Source organism: Monopterus albus, unplaced genomic scaffold, assembly GCF_001952655.1.
Source record: "Monopterus albus unplaced genomic scaffold, M_albus_1.0 scaffold212.1, whole genome shotgun sequence".
Taxonomy (NCBI): Eukaryota; Metazoa; Chordata; class Actinopteri; order Synbranchiformes; family Synbranchidae; genus Monopterus; species Monopterus albus.
Window position 1 is genome coordinate 931,103 of NW_018128092.1, and position 21,481 is coordinate 952,583.

General features: G+C 43.2%; 2 protein-coding genes across 2 annotated transcripts in view; both read right to left on the reverse strand.

Moving 5' to 3' along the window:
* Positions 1-9,877: 9,877 nt before the first annotated feature.
* LOC109970979 (ADP-ribosylation factor-like protein 8A) lies at positions 9,878-18,930 on the reverse strand. Its single transcript, XM_020618947.1, has 7 exons — positions 18,335-18,930; positions 17,312-17,392; positions 16,284-16,357; positions 15,541-15,634; positions 14,966-15,033; positions 13,191-13,261; positions 9,878-11,002 (listed from the first exon to the last, which is right to left on the reverse strand). The coding sequence occupies exons 1-7, from the start codon at positions 18,455-18,457 to the stop codon at positions 10,950-10,952; spliced, it is 564 nt and encodes a 187-aa protein (XP_020474603.1). The 5' UTR covers positions 18,458-18,930; the 3' UTR covers positions 9,878-10,949.
* Positions 18,931-19,940: 1,010 nt separating this feature from the next.
* LOC109970996 (tyrosine-protein phosphatase non-receptor type 7-like) overlaps positions 19,941-21,481 on the reverse strand; it is a 35,356-nt gene continuing 33,815 nt past the window's right edge. Inside the window, exons 13-14 of the mRNA XM_020618979.1 lie at positions 21,362-21,446; positions 19,941-20,406 (exon numbers count right to left, since the gene is read on the reverse strand). Of these exons, the coding sequence (XP_020474635.1) occupies positions 20,314-20,406; positions 21,362-21,446 (178 nt within the window). The 3' untranslated portion in view covers positions 19,941-20,313. The remainder of the gene's footprint in view (positions 20,407-21,361; positions 21,447-21,481) is intronic.

Sequence of the window (21,481 nt, forward strand, 5' to 3'; positions counted from 1 at the left end):
CAGAAACTCATGAAGGGGATCTACAAGTTTACAGGGAAGTGAGGGGTGTGTGCGTTGTGCCGGACAGACAGACAAAGCACGGGCAGAGGATGGCAGAAGATAAACTATTTAAAGAAAGAGAGGCTGCTGGGAAAAATATTCTGAACCAAAACTAGTCAGAAGAGCCACCGGAAGTGGATCAAAGGACAGGAGTCAGTTTATGACCAGCGACAGCATCAGCACCTCCACCCATACACGACCACCTGTAGCATGTGATAAGAAAAAAAACTGAAACTATTTATTGAGCACCTTCGTAAAACATTTACAGACAATAAAGACGAATCAGGAAATTACAGCCAGGACAGGCCAAATAATAAAGTCTCACACAACAGGGTAAAAGGACGAGATGGTTTAAAGGGGAATAAAAACTCCACTTCATAACGACTAAAGTAAGAGATGACAGGAAGGACAGACTGAAAGTGTGTTTTAAGAAGCAAAGAGACGGACTGCACCGACCTGAGGCTGCCCAGCAGCCCTGACTGCAAAGCCTCTAAGAAACGGGAACGTATGAAGAGGTCTGACATGTGCACATTGTTACTGTGCAACATTTATATGCAGACATTTTGGCACTTTAGCTTCAGACCTTCAGATGCAGAAAACTCTGTTGAGTCATGGCTAAAACAAGCAGACGAAGACAGATGCAACTCGTGCATACGCCTGATTCTGTTTTATAAATCTCAGTACTGGGTGCATGTGCACGAGCGTAATTTCACCTCCCACAGTTCACCATCAGTGGACACGAAAACACCTTCAGCATCTGTTTGCATATCAGCTCTTGTGCGCACTGCCACCACGCACAGTCCTGTCAGAGACAACGCAGCGTTACCGTGTGGCACCACGGGGCTGCACAGACCTCGGAGACAAACGGTATCGACAGCAAACGTTCGGCCCCGGTTTGCCCAGGAAGCTAAAATATCTATTTAGATGCATGAGTTTTCATATTCATCTGCAGGTGAAGTGGGGCACAGTATTAACCTCCTGTAAACACTATTGGTTCATACACCGGACACGAGTCAGAGAGGGAAAGTGGGATGGACGACGACAAGGTGCAAACAGAGACTTCTGAGACTGAACCTCTGAAAATGTGATTTCAGCTCTTAAATCAGTTGGTGAATCGTGGTGAGAGAAAGAAAGAGCTCAAGGAGAAGAAGCGGAGAGAGGCCGAGCTGGAGGGACAGGGTGTTTCAGGAGGCTGGAGGTGTTGTTCTCATTAGCAGTGCCGAGAGCGCGCCGCTCTGATCCAAACCACCGAACAGACCGCCTCTGTTCACTAATGAAGCCACACACACACAGCACACCAGACCTCTACTGGGACAGACTGGACAGGGACCAGCTGCGCTTACATAACAACAGGAAGGTCACAGGTTCGAGTCCCACATCTCTCTCTGACACTAGCACATCCATTTATTGATGCGGTCTCCTCTGATACATGCATGCCATGCTTGTAAAAGGCCCTCAGCTACACTGACTGCACAGAACCGTTTCTAATGTTCTCATAAACGAGATGCTAAGTTTTTATCTTTAGGACTTTTTGTATGTATGAGGTGTCTCCGATTCAGGCTGAGGAAGCGCAGTGAAACACTCAGAGCCACAAAGCAGCAGTCACGGCCCCTAACAGAGAATCAGGTGGAGGAAAATGGCAACTTCCGCAGTTAAACTACAGTATGATACAGTGTTCACAGAGGCTGATCACTTTCTGAATGTATGACTTCTATTGGTGCGTTCACATTATTGTGGAAAAACGGCTTTTGCGCGCGCCTGTGCGGACGTCCGCGGTGAGCGGAGCGGGGGCGCGCCTAAAGAAAGAAATATCAGCACACATTCAGCTACCGAGATTGCTAAAAAACAGCAGTTTGAGCCTCTAAAACGTAGTGATCCACGGCCTAAGAACGGCCCCGGGAGCTGCGTGTGGTGCACGCAGCGCAAGGTCCTCGTTTTAAGATCGAGACTGAACGGTCTGTAAGTGTGTGAGAAAGTTTCACACTTGTGTTGAAGGTCTCACTCACCGTGTGAATTCCACTGACACGAAACACTGCTTGTGTAAACGTGCGTGTGTGTAACCTAGCCCTCATCAGCAGTGCATGAAGAGTGTGTATTTGTGAGTGCGTTTCTGAGCTCAATGAACACAAACTAATCTGACCTGAATGTCTCTCTCTCTCTCTCTCTCGCACACACACACACACACACACACACACACACATAGAGAGAGAGAGAAAACCAGAAGCACAGTGCTGGTTTTGTTCTGTGGGAAAACCGATGAAGAAAGGAGTGAGGAGGAGGAAGAGGGGATAGCGTAGTCATGACAACAAGCACGGGTCCCGATGGAGAGCTAGGTTGACTCTGACTGGGAACAAACACACACAGTGGTGGGACCACCTTGTCCCACAGACAGGAAACAGTGAGGCCTGCCCCTTTGTTGTTTGGTATAAAAGTAGTCCCACACACACTCACTTCACACCATGAAAGAAAAGTTTATCCACTTGTTGACGAGTAGCACAGAGAGGAGAAAAAGGAAGGAGGGACTGAGGAGAGATGGATGGAGAGAATGAGGTTAGACAGAAGTAGGAACTTTAATCAGTGTGGTCACGTCGTTCTTCCTTTTAGTTTCTACCTCTTTTTTGGTCCGTCTGCTTTTGAATAAGTGAGAAAGCTGAGCTGCAGACTCTCCTTCTCATCTCTAAACTGTCAATTATCCAGTAAAGTAAAACCCTGAATGAGGAGAGCTGGAGGTGTGACTTACATTCCTCTGGTGGCCATATTGAACGCCTCAGTATGATGTCAAATAATGATAGAGGACTTTGCAGGTCCACTCCGTTCTGAGAAGGCAAGATCTGACACTGGACCGAGGTTGGGTCAGGTAACCATGACTGTTAACATTCTTGTTCCCATTCCCTGGCACCTGTCATCACCCAAGTCATGAGCAATGACAGTCTGTCACATACCCTGTCCAAGTCACGACAAGATTCATGACTCTATTCTCGTGTAATGTGACAAAATATTGTGCAGTCTGAACCCGACATTAAAGAAACTTGAGACAAGGATATGAAAATGTTTTTGCATGAGGCCCAGTGTCTTTTTGTCTTCTTGGGAAAATTTGGGGAGGTTGAATACCAGGCAGGCAGCAGCCTGGACTAGCTGCAGAAGTCTGATGGCAGACACAGGGCTCCTGCAAGGGGGGATCTGGAACAACAGACAAGCAGCTGAGCCCAGTGAGAAGGGCCACATCCTCCTGATATTGCACAGAGGGAATCTGCAGGAGCTACTGAGAACAGTTAAAGCCAGGTGGGCAAGTCTGGGTGCAGACGTTCTTTCCCAAGATTGCCAGTCTTCTTAGCACATTTTAGCCCGTACTCCACAACATGCTTTCAAATCCTTGTGGTGGGACGGGACAGAATAACAGGATAGACTTTAAGGACTGGGACCAGAATCTGTTGACAGTATAATACTGTGACCGCACAGATTAATTCTGACTCATAAAAACAATTTAGCGTTTCATTCCCAGCTCACATTTTCATTGGTCTTGTTCGCTCGGGGACCACCGGGCTTCACAGCAGCTGAGAGACTTCAGTCTGAATTTAATCACAGAGCAGCTGAACCTCAGCAGCTGCTAAACTGAGAAATTAGTCAGAATCTGACCCTAGAGCTAAACCAGCACACCCACACAGCTGAGCCTGGACTACACACTGGTCCCAACAGAAAAACAGTGTGTTCACATACATATAATGACACAAACCCGAGCAGTAATACACACAGAGTTCAGATAATAAACACACACACTCTGACAGATAATATACAGGATACAAGAGGGTTACCACAGGGTCTGTAGCGTGTAGACGTGAACGTGCTGCCACCTGCTGGTTCCTCAGTAACACTGCAGGTCTGAAACACCTCAAATACCTGGGTGTCCACATCAGTGAGGACCTCACTTGGACACTTAACACCACACAGCTGGTCAAGAAGGCCCAACGGCAGCTGTAGTTCCTGAGGTGGCTGAGGAGGTTTGGCATGTCGCCTAGGATCCTTCTACAGCTGCATCATTGAGAGCATCTTGACCAGCTGCATCACATCTGGTATGGCAGCACTACTGCTATGGACCGCAAACAAGTGTGAAATGTAGGACCACTAGACTGAAAAACTTTCCCTCTGCCATCAGACTCCTAAACAGCTGAGGAGTTTATTACCAGAAAATACGTGATGTACTGTTTACATTCTCAGTTTGCACATTGACTGTTGACTGCTGCACATGCTGCTCCCATGCAGCAAACATTCTCTATTATATTCTTTATATTATATTGCTGCATTTGCTGCTTAATGTGCCTTAGATTCTGTGTTACACCCATCTTGCAGTTCATTGTTAAAATACGTATTAAGGCAATTTAAGCACAGCTCAGTAAATAAATGGCTGCTCATGGTAACCTAGCCTGTGTAAACCATAGGTCATCAATGTGAATTCTCTGTGAATAAAACTGAACGGTTTTCAGGTGGTTTTCCACTTTCATACAGCCTGATATATATCTACTAGATAGATATCTACTAAATCTCACAGTTCTTCCAGTGCTTTTATAAATAGGTTTCCATTTTGGACTTCTAATTTTGCGGGTTTATTTTTGTTTTTTACCTTTTGTACTCAGTTAAACACTGATGAAATAATTTACAATATTATCAATAGTAACAGATGTAACATTATTAATCCAAAACAGGAAGTACACTACTTTATCTTCCCCCCAGATAAGCAATGTACACAGCTGAAATAAGGAGCATCCCATTGTTTCTCCATAGCATTTAATTAGTATCATACACAAGCATGTTTCTATTAAAACACATTATATCAACAAAATCAAACAATAATGTACAAACAGGTTCAAAGTGACAGGCTGTCTGCACCACGTTCATCCTGCATGTACAAAACCTGACGCAAAAAGACACCGTCTGCACCGAAACTAAAGGATCAGCAACAAGATGAGGTCCGATTCTGGGTGGTGCATCCCAGAGTACGACTAACCCGTTTTTGTTTATATCAGCTCTGGTTTAGAGGACAAAGACAGACTGCCGTTGAATAAAGTCAATCTTTAAAATTAAAATGATCAATTTGAAACCATCCTCCTTATTCGAGCTTAAACATTTTCAGATTTATCAAAACCATAGTTCGAAAGTCCCGCAAATTTAGAATTTTCCATTCAATCATTAGCAAAGAATTTGGACAAAGTTTTCACATTTTTTAAAGAAATCTTTAGTTTTAAATTTTAATTGCTTAAACATTAAATTTTCAGCTTTAGTTATACAACATCTGAGCAAACTCCATTTGGTCGTGAAGACCATGTGACATGGTCAAAAGCTCAAACAAACTAGTAAGTGCACCTTGAGCCAAGGTTCACTTGTTGAACTCAAGAATGAAGGCACACGCTCAACATATTAGTTTCAATCGTACACTGGAGCCATTTTTACAACAGCGAGTTCTTTTGGAAAGCGATGAGAATATAATCTAGCTTGACATATACCACACATTTATACCTAGTTGCAGTCTGTCAAAGAATAATAATACGTTTTAAAGCCAGAAGGTCAAAGGTGCCAGTTGTGCTAGCTGTCATTGCTCCCAACAAACTGACACACTATCGTAATGCTGTACATTCTGTCTGAATTTTATATTTTGTTGCTGATCCCATAAAAATATCTGGTTACTGACTTTCACCGTACACGAGAGCAATGAAATATTTTACGTCACATCCTAAACAGATTCAGTTTGTACATGCAGGATCACGGTGGGTTGCTTTTATTTGCCATAAAAAAAGAAGAACCTCTACAATACAATGACCATATTCATCAGTAAGAAAAGTACTGTCGGTACACTCTTCATGCAGATGTAACAACGCATGTAAACACGCAATATCCATACTTCTGTTTTATTGCACTGTCTTGTTGTGTACTTGCATTACTTTTCTGTAGGTTAATACTCAAGTCACTGGATTTAGGCCATTTTATGGTAAAGTTCAACCAAAATAACCATTTACCTCATCAGGTCCCACAGATATACAATCCCTGCCCTCTGCATGCAAACAGAAGAGACGACCAGAGCCCATCAGATCAGAGCTGCAGAGAGATTTCATAGTTCGCATATTTGGCCTGATACACAAGGAGGGAAAATACCAGCAGCTGTCATTTCACGGTGATGTTCTACCTAACTAGACACCAGACAGGCTGGTAAACTAGCCCAAGTGGCAAAGGTTTACCAGAGTCGCCGTCGTCTTGTTTTGCTTTTAGACGTGCTCAAACAAGACTATGGACTAGTTTAGTCAACACATATGGAACCTTTATGGATCATTATTAAATAAATGCAAAACATCACCAAAAGGCGAAGACTGTGAAACTCCCTCAGCAATCTGATCTGTCTGACAGCATCAATAACTAGTAATCACTGTGCTGGCTGATCAACAGATCAATACGTGTCAAGTGGACCAGAACTGTGTCTTGGCTGGTTGAGAAAACACCAAAAGCTGAAAACCGGAGCAGCTGGAGAACAAACAGAGCCATCTGAGACCAAAGAAGATTCGGTTTTTATTTCTGACAGTACAACCGAACGTTGGGACCTGATAAATCCATGTGGACTGAGTTGTGCTTGTTGTCGTCTGATGTTTAATTAGAGAAGTTCTGACATCTTCTGAGGCCTCGGGCTCATTAAAACAGCTCCTTCAGGTAATCGGCTCTGGGTAGGCATTAAGAAAAAAGCAGCTTTCTACTGTTGGGCTAAAGGGCTGAGCTAGCTTTTTCATCTTCACCATTACTGCTGGCAACTAAACGTAAGAATCACGATACTTGATGGAAAATTCAGTCACTGATTATTTTAAGTGTAAAGGTACACGTATTTGTACTGAACTGTTTTGGTACAGGACTTTAGATCCGGTGCAGCCGTGTACACAACGCAATCTTTAATAGTAGTTAACAGTGGCTTGTTTTGTGTGTGGAGCATTTCTTCAAATCTGTGTTCCCACATGACCATATTAAGTGGCGGACTGGAGTACAGTTACGTATGGGCGATGAAAACGCTGCATCCTCCATCATTTAAACAGCCTTTACCAGAGCACTTAGCAGCAGCAGTATTCTATTAAACCGTTGTTCATAAAAGCTAATAATAAATAACAAGCATTCTTACGACCTGTATTTTCCCTTACTATACCGAAAATGAACCGAACCATGACTTAAAAACCGAGGTACGTACCAAACCGTGATTTTTGTGTACTGTTACACCCCTATGGACTATAGGCATTTAGGCTTGTTGTGGAAACCAGTCTATTGAGAGTAGTATTCCAAGACTGAAGTTGCATTGTTGGGACTTGTGTCATGTGTTCCCGAGAAGTCAATCTCTAGCTTCTGATCTCGCACTGTCGGGGCACCAATCTCACAAAATCGGCCCTTCAGTCTTCATTGATCTTGCTACTGTATGTGAGGACTCTGGTCTCGCTATTCCCTTGGAACTTGGATCTGGCATTTGTTGAGAGTCTGACCCTGAAATGCTGGGAGTTTTATCGGAACAACACATTTGCTTGCATCTCTGCCTCAGGCCACTACATTTTAACATACCTGTACACTGCTCCAGATCCTCACATCCCCAAAAATGTTGGAGCAATTCATAGAGCCATTATTCTAATAAATCAGCCACATATTTAAACATGCACCTAAGCTGTTCATTTCTTGCATAAAGAAATCTTAAGACTTAATTTTGATTTTGCTGCTTGTTGATGCCAAGACACTTGTCAGGCCCAAGCCAACAGAAGTTAGCTTTGTAACATCCACAAAAGCTGAATTAGTGAGTCATTACTGGGTTAATCAATTAATAGAAAATTAATCAGCAATTTTAAGGCTGGATCTGAATATTCAGATATTCATTTCTAGGGTAGGTAATTGGTTTTCAACTGGCACAGCAGTGCCAGTGACACCTACAAAGCTCTGTGTGGAAATCATTCAGGTAGCAGCTTCTGCTGATCGTGCTTCTGGTTAAAATTATAACCGGCGGGGTTGTACCAGCCAAATATCCAGAATATTACTTAATATCTGGAGCCCAAAAGTTGGCATTCGGGACAGCCCCAAACAATTCTGAGTCTTTTTGTTTTGTTTTGTTTTACAGAGAACTATCGCTTGCTTCCTGTGGTGTCAAATGACAGTAAACTGAATATGTTGGTGTTAGAACTGGTTTAAATGGGTAATTTGAAGCTTGTGAACTGAGTGAAATTAACTTAGGTGCAGCCTTAGCATCCTTGGTTATTAAATTGAGAGAGCAAGAACATTTGGGGCAAGTTTGGACTGTCCTTGGCTAAATATTTAGTGTGTGATGATGTTACACGTGAAAGACTAAAAAAATGCCTAAAGTGCCTCTCGACCCTAAGGTTGAAGCCAGGCTGTTTGGTCCAACAGTAAAAAGCTGATGAGTGTGTGCTTGCAGAATTAATCTCCCACATACACTACTGACAGTTTGACCACTTCTAAACAAAGCAACTCCAGCGCAGAACAACACACACACAGGTAATGTTCCTTCTGTCGGTTTGCTCTGCACTCTGATTGGCTGCTGAGGGGACCAGGACGTGTCAGAAGGTAGTGTGAACCATAACGAGGACAAATCTGACTGAGAAGTTGCAAATAAAACAAACAATTTTTTTTACCAATTTTGCTTTGTTTCAGCTTTAGTGTGTAAAAGTGGAACAGTTTTCTTAAGTTGACAGTATTTCAGCATTTTCAAATATAAAAATGATAACCTGATATTACAGTTTTATTCTCTCCTACATCACATGCACACAATACTACATACATTATCAATTTGATTTTATGTCACTAGTGGCAGTCACAGGCTTCCAAACTCATTTCCATCTAATAGCAATTAAGAACAGGACAAGGACAGTTTATGTAAACCTCTGATATTGTGAGGCTGAATACAAGTTTGGGCAGGAGAAATGTGTTTTGTTGGAACTATCACATTATTTTTGTTTTCTTCTAATCATGACACAACGTGTTTGGATGTCACACCTGGTGTTATGAATGATGAAAATGTGTCAAGTGGAAAAAACCTAAAACTAGAAATTGCTCAGTTTTATTCTACATGATGTGAAGCTTGCATCTGATCACGTGACACTCCTGGTCCAATCAGCAGACACCTCAGAGCACAAAACACTGATCTCGGACTAAATATCCAGAGTAGAATTAAGTAAAAAAAAAAATAAAATAAAATCACTAAAAATAATATAAAACGTAAGAAATAAAAATCTTATTACAGAAATATGAACAAACATTTTTCCTCCTCCAGTTAAAGTATCACTTCCTTAAATCCAGACAGACCAGGTTATGTCACAATAAGAAGATTATTAACATTATTCTCATTATTAATATTTTACAAAACCAAAATTAACAGTGCAATAAAAGGTTTTTAATCCCTCGCTCAGCAGGAGAGAGAGAGAGAGAGAGACAGCGAGGGGTGGGCTTGGCAATGAGGAAAGAAAAGGTAACATCCAAAAAAATAAGAAATAAAGGAAGGACAGAAGGAATACAGAGGAGGACGAGCAGTTTACAACAGACGAGAGAGGAAGAGGGGCCTCAGGATTATATAAATGTGAAACAATGGAGGCATGAACCATGATAATATAGAGAAAAGGGGGAATCAATGAAATTGGCAGAGGAGGAGAAAGAAGATGAAGGAAGATTTGTGGTGACTGGCTAAGAGGTGATGAGGGTGGGATTGGGGGAGAGAAGGATCATGGGAAAACCTTACGGAAAAAATACAGATCCACAACAGGCTCAGCTAATAATGCTAATTGTACATCTTTATGGCTATTAGAATACAAAACACTCAGTTTGTCCCCTTTCACAGGTTACAGTCATGATTTAAAGTCAACATGGCTGACAGCTTGACAACCTAGCGTGCCAAAAGATGTTTTGCTTAGGATCTGCACCAATTTAAAAACCGATTGTGAGGAGGCTGCTGTGTGGATCTGTAAAGATGCACTGATACCACTTTTCTGTTGCCAGCATCAAACACTGACATGATACACTGAAGACTTAAAAAGGTCCGTTTACCCAAATTACAAAAACACTATTTTCTCTCTTCCCGCTAGTGGCGCCTACCCCCATGCAGATAGGTTTGGTTTCATTTGTCTGTGAGGTGTCAGTCTCCACCCCAGGACAACAGGGGTAAATGGAATTTAGTCTGTAAATAATCAAAAATCTCCTAAACAGAGTCCTGGTTACCCTGGATAATCCACACAACTTAGGGCAGAGACACACCAAGCCCACATCAAACTGTAGCAGCGACGTAGGTCGGCTATTATATTTAGTCCCTATAAAGATGTTCATGTATTGTAATTTGATTAAACTGACCCAGTAAACTCCATCGCTCCTCAGGACAAGTCAGCAAGTCCTTTTCAGGCCACTGAACTCAGGCTGAACAGAGATCCTGGAATTTCCAGGGTTAAAATGATACACTCAACCACAACGACGAGTTAAAAGAAAAAAGCTGAGCTGATTTGGCAGAATTGTGACTGTTTTCTCAGTGCACAGATGAGGATGAACATTTATGCTGAGAAACCCCAGGAAAGGAGTAACAGGTCAGTAATAATATTAAAATCCGTGGGAAATACCTGCACTGATAGAGGCTGGACATGAGGAAACAAAAGATCAAGAGGTTTGACTTTGGTTTCTGACATGTTCTGCCTGCTACCGAGGACCAAAGTTTGATACTTCCTTCCTGGATAAAACTAAAGCCCAGAGGTATCAGTGCACCTAGAGGCAGAGGGGTGAGGGTAACTGGGGGTCAGGAGGTATCAATGTAAGGATGGGGTAGATGGTGGCGGGACTGCTGGGGGCTTGATCAAAGAGAGAAGGCGTGTTGGGGTGGCTGGGCATGGCCTGTTCTGCTGAGGTTGTGTCTGTTCTCAGGAACTCCTCTTAGTCCTGGAGTGTTGGATCAACCACTGGAGAGTGATGTCTGCAGAGAGAGGCGTGGCATCAGAGAGTGTGTGTCCAACAGCATCAAAGAAAAAACATAGCGTGTGTGTGTGTGTGTGTGTGTGTGTGTGTGTTTTAATTTTGGAAAGTTTTCATCAGGTTGAAAGCTCTGGAAGAAGTCTGAGTGGACCTCCAGTTGGGCAAAGCTGTGATTATACTTTTTATACAATTCACAAACATGAGGCTGGAGAACATTGGAATTAGCAGATACTAGACAATTTGAGTAGTTAGTGGAAATCAGAAATGCAAGGTTTTTGTCAATACAGAGTACACAAAGTCTGGACTACTGTTCTTGGGAGATCCAACATAGCAAGTTCAAACTTTGAGTTTAAGCTCCTGAGAATGGGAGGACGCAGTACGTTCAGTGTGTGACTGGAACACCAACATCCTCACTGACATCACGAGCTCTACTCTAGCGTCTACACAGTCACCATTATCAGCTGTCACAGCTCTCTTGTACAACGGTCAAGTTAAATGCCCAATTAAGTGTGACATATTCGGTATAAACCTTAATGGTCAGCCCAGACCCATTTGCCAGGAATGATATCTTAAACCTATGAATTAAATAACCACAGGGCTTGCCAAGAGAAGATGACTCTGTCCAACGTGACGACAGGATGCTGACCTTCCAGTCATCATGGTAGCTGCCCGATACTTAGACCTAGCTCGGTCTGTAGCATGACCTGAACAGACTGACCACATATTCTCAATCTAAATGGTTACTTTCCCACCTGAAAGAAAAACTCATGGCATAAGCTTACTGGTCCTTTTTGGGCCTAGCTCAAAATCTCTGCCATCACCACTAGTTGGCACCAGTGCATTCTGGGATACTTGGCCAAGTCAGCTCCCAAAGCATCCTCGATAAAGCAGGCAGAGGAAGAACACCTCCTGTTATTTGATCTGTACGTCGCTGGATGCAGACTTTAGACTGGAACAGTATCAAAGGTTTGGACAAACCTTCCCATTGAACTGAGCAGGAAAGTGTGTCCAAACTTCTCACTGCAGTTTTCCTGCTAAAGAAATAAAACAATATATAAATGCACCCATATCTGGGTGAGTGGACAGTTTCTTTTAAATTACAGAACAGCATTGTTACCAAAGCCCTGCTAATGTGTTGACAAATACGTGCTTTCCCAGACCTGCTTCACAACAGAACCTCCTGATCAGGAAATGTTGGGGCTGTGTCAGTGATAATGAAACTTGGTTCTGAAACAGCTGAAAGCAGGAATCAGTAAAATGCTGATATCTGGAAGTAAAAACAGGAACGCAGAAGTGAAACTAAACAATAAACCACAATGATTCGGTGTTGGTGCTGACTGTGACCTCCGCACTCCCCACGCTACTCTGCGATTGGTTAAACCCCGCACTGGAAAGTTAATGAAGCACGGATTTCACCCTCTCCCCCCACTTCAGGAGGGAGCAACAGAAACACACAGTTAACCTTACAAACCCATCTAATGAAACCGTGTGCTTTCATGGATTTTACTGGTCAAGGCGGTGCTTTGCTGGATGATGCTGCATTGCACTAAAGTTTTAGCTTGTTTACTGGAACACCTGGTGTGTTTTTCCAGAGGCCTGTACTTTGTTACCTCCAGTGGTCTGACTGAAGTAAATGATGGGGACTGTCTTTTTTCCACACAAGGTCACATTCACACCTGAGTTCACCCAGTGGGAAAAACACAGCCCTTCTCATTCATTTGAATCGGGGAAGTGTGTTTAAGTGACAAGGCCTGGCACCGCAATCGGTCCTGCTGGTGTCACGTGTTAAGTTGCTGTGGTTCAACTTCTTCTCTACACAACATGACATCATCCAGCAAAGTGCTGGCCAATCACGTGCATGCTCCTGCACACATGAAAGCTGTGTTTCTGCTGTTTACCTTGAGACTGACACAAATGAAGATGAAACACTTTTGCAATCCTGTCAGTAAGAATTAGAAACCAGGATGTTTTGGAGTCTAACAATGTTTAAACATATATGCTCCTCCAAGTGGACTCCTGGGTCACCGTCTCACTGGTACATGAAACAACACAACCACCAACACTGCCCGTTGTGTTGCTACAAGGCCCATCTGAACACAGCCTTAGGTTTGGGGTACAGGGAAAGTAAAGTTGAAAATATCAAAGATGGCCCTCAGAAGCAGAGAAGTACAAACGTGTATGTGACATACCGATGTTGTCTTTCTCCTTGCAGGAGATGGAGTAGCAGCAGATCTCTCTGTCCTGGATGGCCGACAGGTTCCTGATTTAAACACACAAAAATAAAACTAATTAATGCAAAAGTGCAGCAATAAGAACTTTTAATATGAATTCTTCATTTCAGTATCCATGTTGTGCTGCTGCAAATTTTTATGAATGCACCGATACCAATACCAGCATGCCGATACGCATACTAGTACTGGGTCTGATACCGCCCTCTAGTAGTGATGGCCATCTGACACCGAGGCCTCGATACATGATTCGAGCTGGGAGAGGGATCTCCCATGAACCACTGGCTCGAGGCTTGTATCGATGCCAAAAAAAAAAAACACGTGACTGATGACGTCCGACGCAGAAACAGCTGGCCTGAGTGACTCCCGTAACTGGTTCAGACCGTCAATACGGTGTCACTGCGCATGTCAGCAGGTGCGTAGGCATAGGGGTACTATAAAGCCACCCAAGATGATGTACAACATGTGGGTTTGTTGGCGTAGTAGCTGTCGGTATGATCATTGCTGCTGGTGTGTGATCACCATGGAGCCAGCTAGGAATAAAAATGATTGATTCTCCATTGTATTTATTCACCCCCCCCGTCCTAGTTACATTCGCACATATTACATCCTAGCACATCCTCTGTTTCCCCAAGCACGCCTTCTCCCACCTACTACACTACATACGTTCATAGACTGGACTGACTGACCAATCAATCTTTACAAATGTTTTCACATCATTCACACAAAGCCTAGTTACACCCATCACATAATTCAGACATTGTTCTGCTGCATACTATTTCGCCACCAGATGGCACTAAACCGAACCTTTGAATGAAAGAACCAATACTCGATACAAATGATGAAGTGGAACTGCACGTAAAGCAGCAGAGAAGAAATTTCAGTGTTTCGTGGATATTTTAAGATAAATGACGGTGACAAAAATAAAGCCAACTGTGAGCTCTGCTTCTCTGCTCTATGTCTGTATGATGGGGGGCGGGCCGCCCACGGACACACAAACAGCATGTGTGTGTAAGCGCAGGCACATAGCGGACAAGATGACAAGGTACAGTTGTTAGTATTTTACTGTGACAACAACGCTCAATGTGCGCAACAAACTCCAGCAGCAGTGGAGACAGAGGTCAAACACCTGTTGAACAAGCTCAACACAACAACAAACTGCCTGGTCCCGTTCATCCACTAAACCCACTACGGTGCTTGATCTGCTGTAGCAAATTGATGGCAGAGTCTGATGAGCTGTGTGCATGAAACTGAGCTGACATCTTGTGAACATGGAGGCTGCGACCAGCAGCTCCTCTAGTGCACGTGTGTGCCCAGCAGAGAGGACATGGTGAAGCCACAGACAGTCACCAGTTTGAAATAAGAACATGCACCCTCATTAAATTAAACATTTAAGATGCCGTCTGTGATGTTATGCGCTCCCAAACTTGCTGCTCTGGGCAGGACTTGTGAAACCTCTCCATCCTAACCGAGGGCTGCGCTCCTATAAAGGCTATACGTCACTGTATTACAGTATGTTAAGTAGCAGGCTACAGACCTTCAGTCAGTTACATGTTATATTCAATAAAAATGGTGGCAGCGCTTTAGCTGATCAAGAAAAAGAAATACTACATATATCAGCAGTGAGGACTTTCACTCCGAGCACGGCTATAGAGCATGGACACTGACAACGTGTACAAACTCGACAAATGCTAAACCTGTAAGAACTCAGAACCAGTGTGTTGGTGTGGCCTTACATCCTCTCTATGAGCTCCTTCTCATCCAGCGCTCCGGGTAGGTCCCTCTTATTGCCCAGAACCAAAACCTGGGGACACACAGACAGAAGTCAACTATCACACTCTCAGTGGTCTTCCTACTGATATTCCTTCAAACTCCACAGTCAGCTGTTAAACGTCTGCTGCAGGCTGGAGCTGCACATTTCATATATGTCCAGTGACAAAGTAAAAGAAAGTGCTTTGTTGTGTCTCGCTCAATATATCAGGTCCAGTGTCAGTGTAGGTCAATGATGCTCAGGTTTGTCTGAATTTGACTAGTCGTTTCATCCTGGGTTCACTCTGGTCCAGCTGGGTTGTTAGTCCAGTTGGCTCTGACTGGGTCAAGTCCACACTGCTCAGTAAAATGCAGCCGATTTATTCTGGTTCATTGAGGTTTTGGGATTTCAGTTGGGTTCTGTCTCAGGTTTGTTTGGCCAGTTCAGTACTTTGTGGTCAGATTTGTTCAGTCTGTTCTAGACAGACTGCGCCAGGTACAGTCAGGTTGGTCTGGGTCCACTGGGAGCACTCGGTTCTGCTTAGGTCTAGGGGTTTCTTACTGGTATTCCCTGCAGCTGAGGCTTGTCCAGCAGGTTGTGGAGCTCGTTCTTGGAGGCTTCTATCTTCTCTGGGTCTGCTGCGTCTACCATGTAACTAAAACAGGGCAAAACAAGATAACATCTGTGCATTCATTCACAACTTTATTCCAAAAACATCATCAGCTGTCTTTCTATCATCTGGGCTAAAGGACTGACTGACTGGTATTTTCACAGCAATTTTAGAAAATGTTCCTGGTTTCTTTCTCAATGCATTTTAAATGTGCAGTTCAAGTATTACATTGTGTCCTACTAAAACTTGACAAGAGATTAGAGAAAAGCTGGCAACACCAATCAGAATCACTTTTACTATAGCCCAACTGTGCATGCAAACCAATGTTGGTGCTCTCTGTTCCACAAATCTGACCCATTTGTCTGCAGCGTTCCTCACCCATCTCACCAAGACAACTGCATTAATGAGACAACTACATAGTACAAGGCTGCATTTCTAATGAACAAGCCAAGGACCTTTGTGAGACCTACATTCTAATATGACTACACTTTTGTCTGCAGCAGCTTTCATATATCTGATTTACTGCTGAGTATGTACTTTCTGCTGTTTGGAGTATCAGTTGACTGCATCACATTCTTCGCTCTGTGCTGTCTCATCATTGTCGCTCTGGGCTCCTGTCATGTTTGGAGTCAGTAGAGACATCCAGCGCCCTGTTTAAGTAATGCTAACCACAGTTTAGGAAAACAGGACTTACACGATAGCACTGACTCCTCGACAGTAACGCTCCCACATGCTCCTGAACCGAGGCTGACCTCCGATGTCCCACAGCTGCAGACATAGGAAGAGCACATAGTGTATTCCTATGAATAAGTCATGTGTACAGTCTAAAAACTCTGTGTAATACATAACTGAGAATGAAGTGTTTCTCTTGTCTTGATTTTAATCTTTTACTTCCATCCATCCATCCATCCATCTTCCTCCGCTTATCCGGAACCGAGTCGCGGGGGCAGCAGTCTAAGCAGAGATGCCCAGACTTCCCTCTCTCCAGACACTTCCTCCAGCTCCTCCGGGGGAATCCCGAGGCGTTCCCAGGCCAGCCGAGAGACATAGTCCCTCCAGCGTGTCCTGGGTCTTCCTCGGGGCCTCCTCCCGGTGGGACATGCCTGGAACACCTCCCTAGGAAGGCGTCCAGGAGGCATCCAAAACAGATGCCTGAGCCACCTCAGCTGGCTCCTCTCCATGTGGAGGAGCAGCGGTTCTACTCTGAGCTCCTCCCGGGTGACCGAGCTCCTCACCCCATCTCTAAGGGAGCGCCCTGCCACCCCATGTTTTACTTCCATGAATATTTATATACTTTATAAATAATTTGATATATACCCAAACTGGAATAAATGGAAGCCAGAGTTATTCTAGTACTCACACCTTTGCTGAATCAAATGAGGTGCAGACAGTTTTGGTCACACTATGATAAGGATGTAATGTCAAATCCTTACAGTCATTTTCTTAACTGGGAATGAACAATGTTGTAAAAAACTTCAATTAAGTTAATTGATTACATTGTTACTACACATTTCAGGCATGTATTGGACATCTGTATCAAATATTATGTTTTTTTTCACAGATTAATATGTGATAATTGGATGATACTTGGGTATGTGTAGCTAAGGTATGAGAAAATACTGACAACACATATTAGTCCACAAACACATAAACTGTACATACAGTTTGAATGTGTACACAGGCAGCAGAGCGGAAGTACAAGCAGGGATTTCAACTACCAACCTTGATGGTGACATTGCCTTTAGTGATCTTCCTCATGTTGAATCCAACTGTGGGAATCATGTCTTCACTGAACTGCCCAGACTAAAACACACACAAACACACACTTTCTTACACAAACCAAATCTCTGCACACTTTGTTATGGGCTGATTTTAGCCTATGACAGACATACATTGGCTTTAGAAACTATTCAAACACCTTCATGTTTTGCACACTTTATTATAGTGTAGACTTAATTTTACATGGATAAAACTGCTATGTTCACCCCCCAGTCTACACTCAATGATCCATAAACACTGAGAGACAATATATCTTTTTTTTTTTTTTTTTTTTTTTCAAAAAATGAGATCAGCCTCAAAATTTCTGCATCAGTGAGGTTCTAGTCTGCATTTTAGATCCTGACAGTAAGAACCAAGAACGAAGAAGACGTAAATCTTCTTAAGTACCGTTAAAAGTACATCTGTGTTAGTGGGTTGCTCAAAGATGTGCGTTACTTTGTACATGGGAAACAGAGAAGGCTGATGTCAGAAGAAACACTGAGCTTTTACTGTATGACAGGGAGTGATCGAAGAGGGAGGGTCACTCTGATAGGAGGGGGTGATCGACCCTCTGACACTAGACCTACAAACCCTGCCTCCGGGCCTGCAACAGCACTAGGGATCGGAGCTAGGGAACCCACAAGGTCCGCAATTCTCAAAAGAATATGTAAACTTATGGTGAAGGTTGAACAGATCAACGGGCACAGATGTGAACAGCTGTGTTCATTTAAATGACACGATGGACCAGGTACAGAGATTTAACTAGCCTAGATGTTCATGGTAGCTAGCGCTAGCAGCATCTGTTCTCCAAAAAGCAAACACTCGCGCTATATCTAGCTAGCAGACCGTTAAGTTACTGATGTATTAAAATCCCGTCTTACTGAAGTCGAACACCGACAGCTAGGTAACCTCACCATCGCGGGATAACAATAGACGGAGCCAGATGCTAACTGATAGCTGGCGTTAACACATCTGTTAACAGCTTACCGCTATCACATTGACGAAGGTGGTTTTTCCGGAGTACTGCAGCCCCACCAAGGTCAGCTCCATCTCTTCCTTCCAGAAAAGCGCCTTGAACCAGTCCAGCAGTTTGTTGATTAGTGCTATCATCTTTGTCGTCTGATGCTAATGCTAGCTGCGGGCGGTGCTGCTGCTAAGGCTAAGTGGCTATGCTAGCTAGCTGGCTGGCTGACTAACGCCCTGACAGTATTTTTTCTGGACGTTGACAGTCACTGTGACAAGCACAGGCGGCACCAGGAAAACGGACGACACCGACTGGCTTTATATAAACCGCAGAAGAGATTTATTAAGCCGGTGTTTTCGGGCTGTAATGTCCGCTGTATGTTTTCGGCTTTCTGTGATGTTTACTAGCTACGCCTTTTAACCAAAAGCACCGTCAAGCGGATATAATAACTCACGCCCCATCCGGTACTGCTCTTCAAAATAAATCTTGAATCGAAAACCGTTCCATAAAACATGTAGTCAATAAAGGTTTCACATAGATATAAGCATAATGTATAAGAAGTAATCTAATTCTAATTAAATGGATTTTAGTGACATGTCTCCTTTACATTACTCAAGTTGCTAGATGTTGTATAATCCGTAACCAGCTGTCAGCTTTACTTCCTGTTTGGGTGGGGTTGATTTATCAAGCAGATGAGAGCAGAGAGAGGAGGCACATAGCTCTGCGTAATTTAATTACTGCCCTCTGTTGTATATACAGGGTACTTCCGAATACAAACAATCAGTGGTGGGAAAAGTACTCAGGTGTAAAAGCAGTGATATCACAATTGTGAATTAAAAGTAAAACTCTTGTATGCAAAATTTTACTCTAGTAAAAGTATTAGTATCGACATATACTTAAAGCACCAAAAGTATTTATTTTCTCTGGACAAGCAGAACACAGACTGGCAGAAATGTGAGGTCTTCACCGCTTTGCCCGCGGTAGGCTAACTGAAATCCCCATTTTACCCCTACACCAAAAAGCGAAGATCTGTCATGTCTATAGTTTTTCTTGAATAATTTTCAAACTAATAATGACATCAGCTTCATGCCAAATGTCAGCAGTTGGTTTTCATGGCCAACCAGTCATATTATGAGGGTCAGACTATCATAGGAATATTGCTTTTATGGTATTACAGGGAAACTTAGTTGCCCCTTGGTGGAGGTCTGCACTGTCTGAGTACTGTCTCTTTATATTATTGGATCATGTTATATTATAGTCATATTATTGGTCACGAGGTGGGTCCCTTTGTCACCGTGGGCCCGGGTCGGCCGCACCCTCTGCCCCTACCTCTTGCTCTGCTACAGCCTTATGCTCATCTTTTAAAGTGAAACTCCATTCAAGCTTCTGTGTCTTGAATATCAAACAGTCTGTAGACTTTAAAGGGTTGTGTCACTGTGGGAAATGAAACATACTGGGTCTGAGAGATCAAGTACCGGTTTGGTAAAATTACCTGGCCTGCATCTGGAACAGAATGTGGAGTTCTGGTTTCACTTTGGCTCTGTACTGAAACTCTCTTTTAAGTAATATATTCCTTTAAACATCTGTGTGAAAAAACACCTAGACCACATTACAGGATGATCCTTTTATTTGATTTTGTTTCATCTGATATTAACATTAGGAGGGACATTTTCCATGTGTTGGTCTACTTGGTTCTCTTGGTTCCAGCTTCTTGGTCCAGGTCTGTTCTCTGAGATTTTCAGTCCCTGATGAACATGGTGCTCTTGTTCTCTGCTGCACCACATGTTCGGGTTCTCCAGATATTTGGCCTGGCACTGAGCTGGACCAGAATACCTAGTCATTCTGAAGTTCCTTTGCGCTCCTGGCACACTTTGGTTACTGCTGGTTCCTCAAGCCGCATCAGCTCTTTGGATTTTAGTGCTGGTGTTATTTACAGTCTTAAAGTCCATGTTTGCATGGTTCTGGTTCTGTGTGTTTCCAGTCCTCTAGAGGTTCTCTGGCATCAGTTCTTTCCATTCTGTGCAATGTCCAGCTGGAGGTTCTGCAGCTCTATGCCGACTTGGTCCTCTGAGTTCTGTTGGTTCTGGTTCTGCTCCTGTTCAAGAGAGAAAAGAGGTTACTCATCAGACTGGTTTACATTTGCCAGTTACCATTGACATTTTCAGTTTGTACAGTTTACAAAACCTGTGTGGAAATGGCAGAAAAAATCTGGAAATATTGCAAAATGTTTGTACATATGGTTGAAGCAGAAACACTTTTGTATCAGTTAAACCAAAATGCAACAAACAGCGATGAAAACACATTTAGTACATTAATCAAGACACATAAAGATCATGTGAGTTAAATGGCACTAAAGAGACAAAACAGCAGCAGATGAAACTGTCTGTGTGGGTCAATAAGGAGATGTTATATTTCAAATGTTGGGGTTTGACTAGTGATCTGAATTTGACTCATTTTAATGGCACCAACTGGAAATCTAGCTGCACCAGCTGTTAATCTTGATGAACCAACTCCTTTTTCTCAGGTAACATTTGTGCTGCATTTGAATGGAAACCCACTTAGTTTAATGACTGTGATGCCTAATTGTCCACTGCTGTTACTCAGAGGACTCTAAAACACATCAAATCCTCAAATGTATTCCACAAATGTTTGTCATTGCCTTCTGCATTAACCCATCAGATTGTTTTCTGATCTGCCAACTCTGTAGTTAAGGTTTGGGTTAAGATTAGGCAAGAGAAACTATTTGGTTAAAGTGACAGTAATAATAGTACTACTACTAATAATAATAATAATAAACATGGCTGGTGGCAGGTGCAAGGACCAAGAGCAGAAACTTTTATAATAGATGTGAAGATCAGTGAGCTTGGAGCTGAGAGCCACAGACAGAGCAGGGAAGTCAGAAAGTGTAGAGAGGAGGACGAACACACAGTTGGTTTGGATGTGATCCTCAGCCACATGTAGAACATCCCTGACAACAGTGCAGAGCTATGCTTCAGCTCTCTAAAAAACTCATGTCTGATGAGAGAAAACCACTCTGTAGGGTTGAGTACCTGGTTCTGTTGTAACTGGGAGCTGTACTGGGCCAGTGTGGAGTACAGGAACTGGTACTGCTCTGTGGTCTGGATCATACCACCCCTAAACAGGACGGGAGGAGACTACAGGTTACATGG

Coding starts and splice junctions, on each gene's coding strand:
- LOC109970979 (XM_020618947.1), bottom strand. CDS start 18,457: ATGATAGCACTAATCAACAAACTGCTGGACTGGTTCAAGGCGCTTTTC. Junction 16,358..17,311: donor AAGGCAATGTCACCATCAAG/GTTGGTAGTTGA, acceptor CTATGTCTGCAG/CTGTGGGACATCGGAGGTCA. Junction 15,034..15,540: donor CTCAGCTGCAGGGAATACCA/GTAAGAAACCCC, acceptor GTGTGTCCCCAG/GTTTTGGTTCTGGGCAATAA.